Source organism: Manacus vitellinus, unplaced genomic scaffold (assembly GCF_001715985.3).
Source record: "Manacus vitellinus isolate BGI_N305 unplaced genomic scaffold, ASM171598v3 scaffold_81_pilon, whole genome shotgun sequence".
Lineage (NCBI taxonomy): Eukaryota > Metazoa > Chordata > Aves > Passeriformes > Pipridae > Manacus > Manacus vitellinus.
In genome coordinates this window covers 1,327,763-1,334,088 of record NW_021940822.1, presented here as the reverse complement: position 1 = coordinate 1,334,088, position 6,326 = coordinate 1,327,763, and the positions used below count along the sequence as shown (strand labels likewise).

The 6,326-nt window shown below is 54.3% G+C and overlaps 1 protein-coding gene across 1 annotated transcript in view; it reads right to left on the bottom strand.

Annotated features, from left to right (window-relative positions):
• Positions 1 to 958: 958 nt before the first annotated feature.
• Positions 959 to 6,326, bottom strand: part of LOC103756862 (heme-binding protein 1-like) — a 6,123-nt gene continuing 755 nt past the window's right edge. Inside the window, exons 2-5 of the mRNA XM_029964858.1 lie at positions 6,278 to 6,322; positions 3,538 to 3,679; positions 3,222 to 3,405; positions 959 to 3,058 (exon numbers count right to left, since the gene is read on the bottom strand). Coding sequence (XP_029820718.1) covers positions 2,884 to 3,058; positions 3,222 to 3,405; positions 3,538 to 3,679; positions 6,278 to 6,322 — 546 coding nt within the window. The 3' untranslated portion in view covers positions 959 to 2,883. The remainder of the gene's footprint in view (positions 3,059 to 3,221; positions 3,406 to 3,537; positions 3,680 to 6,277; positions 6,323 to 6,326) is intronic.

Sequence of the window (6,326 nt, the reverse complement as noted above, 5' to 3'; positions counted from 1 at the left end):
CCGCGGCCGGTGCCAGGCTCGGACCCCCCGTGCCTCCATCGCGAGGCGAGGGGCTCGCCGGCGTCATCGTGCAGAGCCTCCCCGGTACCGGGGGCCGTGAGGGCCGCGCCGGGGGCCCCTGCGCTGCGCGACCCCTGCTCCTGCCGAACACGGCGTGCCCGGAGCAGCGAGGAAGCGACAGAGGTCCCTTCCCGCCCAGGAGCTCCTCGTAGTCGGGCTGTTAAGTTGATGGCAGAAGCTCCCGGTCTGTACCGCTGTGAGAGACCCTATGAAGGCACTGGGGCAGCAGGGGCCAGGAGCTCCACACCCTGCTAGGGGCAGAGGGCTGGACACAGCACAAGAAGCCTGCCCCTTGCTGCTCCTCTGCAGGGCCCAAGCCGAGGCATTAGCTGGTCTGGCCATCTGCATGGCTGGAGGGCCTCTCTGCCCGACCCAATGCCTGCGGTAGAATGTGCTGCAGTCCTGCAACACGGGCTTTCACAGCTGTAGCTCTGAACGCCAGCTTTCCAGCCGGTTTGTTGAGCCTCCAAAATGCTAGCTGCTTTTGGTACTGCATGGAAGTCTTGCCATCAGGCACACAACATCCCCACAAGCGCTGCTGAATCCATCACAGAGGATGCTGAAGCCTGTACTCAGCAAAACCTGTGGCACAGGATTGGAGCGTGCTGCTGCCCTGTGTGGCAGTACCACTCTGGTGCTGCACCAGAAGCCTCCATTACCACCTCCTGGAAGACCACGGAGCTGCTCCCACAGGGCATGCAGCTAAGGAACTTTGCCAGTAACCACAGACTAGTCCCCTCGTGTAGGGAAGCCATCATCTCCTGCCACCAAAAGCTGTTCTGGTTGTGGTTGGGGACCAAGAAGCCTCAGAGGAAGTGGTACCCTACTCAAAAAGCTCTAGAAAGGAAGTTTTATTTCAACCTGCAACTCAAGACAAGCAAAGCAGCTAATGTGTAGTAAGAGAAAGTGTCTCTGTCCCACACACACTGGCAGACTTTCTCTCCCACTGATACTGAGCCACCTGACCTGAGCCTCACATAAGAGCATTGCTGCTTTTTCCCCAGGAGAGAAAGTGAGTTCAGCACTGCTGACCCAGGTATCATGACTTGTCTGAGGAGCACTTACCACATCAGCCTCAGAGCTGCAGGCTGTCACTGCCTCTCCCCACTCCATATTGCCTTTAGTGCCCCAGGAACAAGAACTGCACCATAAGATACCCAGGAAACCACTGTCTGCCCTTGCTGTGCTTGCCCAGACTCTGCCTGAAGCTTCCTTGCTCCCTTGCAGGGAAGGATGTAACGTGCTCAGCCCCACTCTCCCCACAGCCACCAGCTAGGTAGCCAGACTCCTTGCTGCCAGAGGGCAAGGCAGCCTGGAGAGGCCAGTGAACAGCATCTGACTGAAGAAAGGAGTGGCAGAAGCCACCCGTGCTGCTAAAGGCAGTGAGACCACAGAGCTGGCCCTGGCTTTCCCCCCATTCCTACCCTCCAGCTGCAGTGTAGGGCCAAAGGGCCAGAGCCAGAGTCTGAGCAGCAGGCAGCGAGCCACACAGCACACATTCAGTCACAGCAGGAGGAAACCCCTTGGGAACTGGGTCAGAAGCAGTCACAAGTCCCTTGACACCAAGCCAGTTAAACACATCCCTACAGAAGTACGTGTTTCTGCGGCCAACCAGCATGACATACAGTCACATTAGAATTCTCACCCCCAAAGATCAGGAGCCCATGTGCAGTACAGCCAAAGGATCCACATTTTGCATGGAGAAAAATGAGGCTAGAGCAGACCCCATCCAACAGCAAAGCACCTTACTGGCAGGGGAGCGTGCCCAGAGTTGTTTGCAGTAGCAACAGAAGCAGCATGTGCAGCAGTGCAGAAGCTGTGCTTGGCTTAACACAGGGTCATAACCTGGGCAAACATTAGAGCCCTTCAAATTAGCCACAGCTTTGCAGCCTGGAGCATCTTCAGGAAGGAGACAGCAAGCCTCTTCCCAAGCCACCCCACATCCCCACCATCAGTGATCCGTAGCTGCAGTGGTTTGAGCTGGGTTTATTTACTGTTGGCATTGCCAGCTTCCCCCAGGAAAGCATGACGGTATTCATGGATGTGAAACTTACTGATCAATGCACAACACACAGTGGTGCCACGCCTGCTGCTGTCAGCACCTGTCCCTCTCAGCAGCAGGTCTGCAAAACAGCACCTGGATGGACAAAGGCTGCCAGCGCCCCAGTCCTGGCTGACGACTGTTGAGTGACAGCCAGGGAGGCATCCAACAGTACAAAGAGAGCCACCCCGGCAGGAAGCATTCAGGATTCCCACCTGAATTCAAGCCTTTTCCCCCTTCAAATCCCACTGTTCCCGTAGCAGCATTTCAGTGGCTCTGTTCGGGACAGGCAGCCATTCTCACAGGAAGCAGGCCAGAGGCCACACAGAGCCCCACACCTTATACACAGTCATTTGCTTTCTAGACACCATCAGCTTGTGCTTCTGCCAACCACAAGCCCCACTGGCATACCTGGCACAGCTCTGCAAGCCCAGCTCAGAGCTGAGAGGAGCACAGGTCAGGCTAGCACATTGCACAAGCCCACATGGTTACTGCCTCAATGACCCCCCACCATATGCTTCCCACCAGGAGCTTGCTGCAGAGATTGTCCCTGGTGCCAGCTCCAGCCTCAGCTGGCCCCTGTGGGGGCAGGTGAAGTGCAGATCAGGCAGGATTTCCCCTGACAGAACCCTTGCAGGGCAGGCTGCAAACCCACCCTGCAGTCTCTTGGTCTGTCATTTTGTGGGTGAATAGTGGGTCAGAACATGCTCCATCTTCTTTGGGTCAGAACTGCCATCTGCACCAGGTCCAGTCACAGGACGGTTTGCAGTCACAGAGGGGACTCACTCTGCTCGGCAGATGAACCAGATCTCATTGCGGCGCTGAGGGATGCTGGGATTTTCATAAGAAGCCACAATGTAGGTTTCCCGGAGCACAGTGTCTGTGGAGCCCAAGAGCTCCCAGAAGAGATTGATCTCCCGCAGAATTGTCTCTTCAGTGGTCATCCCATAGAAAACCCTGCAGCAAAGGAAGCAACATAAGTAACATAAGTAACAGAGCCAGCACATTCCCCTTCCCACAGCCAGGGCTCCCATCCCTCTGCCCAAAGAACCACAGCAGCCATGCAGGGAGTTCGTACATCTCCGCTGAGCTGAGAAAACACCTCTGGTGCTGGGGTCACCTGGTTATAACCCGGAGCGGTGCCCTCTCAGTGATGTGGATTTCAGGATCCATGGGAACAGGAGGATTTTGCTGGAACTCTCCTGGGAGATAATAGGCAGTTACGACCTCACGCTCCAGCTCGGTCTCATCTTTGGTCAGGTGGATTTCATTGAGCACCGGGACTGTCATGCCCAGATAGCAACCTAGAAGGAGGTAGGAAGGCAGTTAGACAGGTGGGTCAGAAGTGGCAGCGCTCCTCCCCACTCCAGATGGACAGTAGCAAAGCCCTCCCTCTGTGCAGCCTGCCAGCCCCTCCAGCCGTTGCCTGCACACACCTACTGAGTTCTCTTTGCAGATGTAGCGCATGAGCTTCATGAAGCTCATGGAGATGCTCTGCTCATACATGGGCTCCCCCTTGGTGACACACGCCCACTTCCCAGCTGGGTAACGCCGCTCCTCATAGGCTGCTTCCTCGCACTGAAACAGGCCACAGAGAAGCCAAGTCAGAGCTAAGCACGCTGACAACACTGCAGCACTTGGGTGGAAAACCAACACTGACAGGCAAGAAGCGGGCAGACACAACCCTGCCAAAACAAGCCCCTCTGCTAATCAGTTGGCAGAGGAGGACAAAGAAGGCAAGGGGAGCTGGCATGACACACACTTCAGACAAGGATACTTACGAGCACCGGGCAAAAGTCAGCAAAAGGAAAGGCACAGACAAGGGACAGGGTGCAAGGGGGTCTGGAGGCTCCTGGCATGCACAAGGAATGCAGTACATCCTCTGGTCTCTGTCCTGCCTACTCACAAGGATGTTCCTGATTCCAGGCACCCAAAGGCCTCCAGTAAGGCTGATGTTATCCTCAGGTACAGTGCCTTTTCCTTGGAACACTGTATGCACAGAAGATAATGAGCAAAAAGACTCCCACCCAGTAGAGGGGAAAATCTGGCAGAAGAGCTCTACCATCCAGAAGAGCTGTGAAGACAGGAACAAAACTCCTCTCAGATCCTTCTCCCATACCAAGAAGTGATAGGAAGAAGAAGAGACATGAACCCAGCTGGTGCAGAGAGGACAACTTTGTGAGATGGGTCAGAATCTCTATTTCCAAGACAGAATGTCCAGTCTTCTGGAGAAAGCCAACGCAGAAGCAGGGCAAGGGGAGTGGGGAAAATTGCACCTGGATATGCTCATAGTTCAGCTCATGGCACGTCTGTGATCACAGGTAACACATAAAGAGATGCTGGGAAGTTGTAACCAGCACCTATCTTCCTGCTGTTCTCTTGTTCTTCAGCCAGATTAAAGTGGTCATGAGACAACCTTGTTCCACAGAGCTTAGGGTATCTTTCCAAACTTCTTGCTTCCACAGCTGTGCTGGCAGTGACCAAGCCAGGAAGCTGTGACCAGACTCAACAGTGAATTGTTGTCCTCCCTGTGCCTCCACCCACATCAGGTCTCTGAGAGCCAAACCAAAGGCAGAAGGAAGGCATCTGACCTACTGTTGTGCATCAGTGGGATGCCAGTAAGACTGCCCCAAAACACTGCAGGCCAGCCTTCTAGCTGAGGCCATGCCAGCTATTGTCCCACCAAGCAAAGCAGAGCAGGGCAAGAGTCTTTTCCAAGCAAGAAAACCACCAGTTCCTCTACACTATTTGCAACTCTCATCTGCCACACCATCTGCAAATAAACTTATCAACTCAGCAAGTCACAACAGCAGGGTATGCCACAGCCTGACCCTTATATTAAGCACTACCACTCCAGATAGGAGTTGGCCAAGAGAAATATTGAAGATGCTTCACACAGATCCAGTAGCAACAGGTCCCTGCAATGTGAGCTGGGGAATTTGACTGAGTATCGACAGAGCACGGCACTGTAGATGACACAGTAATTCACTTGCCTCTGAGAGAATGAGGTCTTGTAGCACTGATAGCTCAGGAGAAGCAACAAATACTAATGACCTGCCTGAACCTGGGAAATGTGTCCCTAAGAGTCCAGCTCCAAAGTCCCCTCAGCACTAATGCCAGGAAGTGGCTCTTCTCACCCAGCCTCAAACTCCAAGAATCTTCCTCAGGCACAGAGGATCTTCAGGCAACAAAAGATCTTCAGTTCCCACAAAGTCCTGGGGCCCCATTCCTGTCTGGGATCAACACAGGTGGAGAAGAAGCCAGATTAAGTCCCTGGGACCAGAAGAACAGGGAAAGAGAGTGTGGTGAAACCCCAGTTCAGAGCTGCACAACCCACATGCTCAGACATGTTTTACAGGGAGTGCTGGACCTCAGCCCAGAAAAAATTGGTTAACCTCTCCTCATATAGAGGACAACTGACAGATGCCTTGGGTAGCAAGCCCAATGAGGCCTGCAGAGACACAGGAACCAGTCTGACAAGCAGTTATTTCTCAAAGCTCAGAAGCACCCATATGTGCAAGAGATGAGAAGAAGTGTGCAACTTGACCAGCATGGAGAGGAGATCTTCAGGCAGAAGATACCATGTTTGGATTGGCAGTTGTGACAAGTAAGAATACATGCTCAGGTCTGACGACAAGGGCCAGAGGCCCTGCATTCCCCACAGAAGCATATTTATCTTATGCCTGCTGAGATCTCCAGCTCAAAGAGTAGCCACATAACCAGCATAAATACAAAGCCAGCAGGGCTTTGAGATATGCAATGAGGAGTTTTGAGCAAGGCAGGGAGCAGACTCTGAACTGAAAATTCACTCTCTTGGATGTGCCCACCCCAGCAGAGAACAGGTTGGTAAAGAAGGCAGCTAGAAGTCAGAAGACCAGAGAAAGCAGCAGGACTAGTCCAATTTTAAAATAAAGGCCGGAAAGTTGAGGACTGCCATTACTCTACAGAGGAGGAGACGCAGGAACACCAGAATACTGCACCGATCCAGAGGTGCCATCCTGGGATGCTTCTCCGGGAACCTCTGTGAGGCTTGTGCGCGCCTGCCGACACGGGGCCACCTTCCCCGCCAGGGAGAGGCTCTTCCTGCTCCCCGGGCTGGCAACAGCACCGGAGCCCGCCTCACCACGGGCGGGCAGCGGGTGAGAACCCGGGCGTGCGGAGAGGGTCCGGCCTCACCTTCCCGTGCTGCGAGAGGGACACGTACGGCACAGGCTCGCGAGCCTGG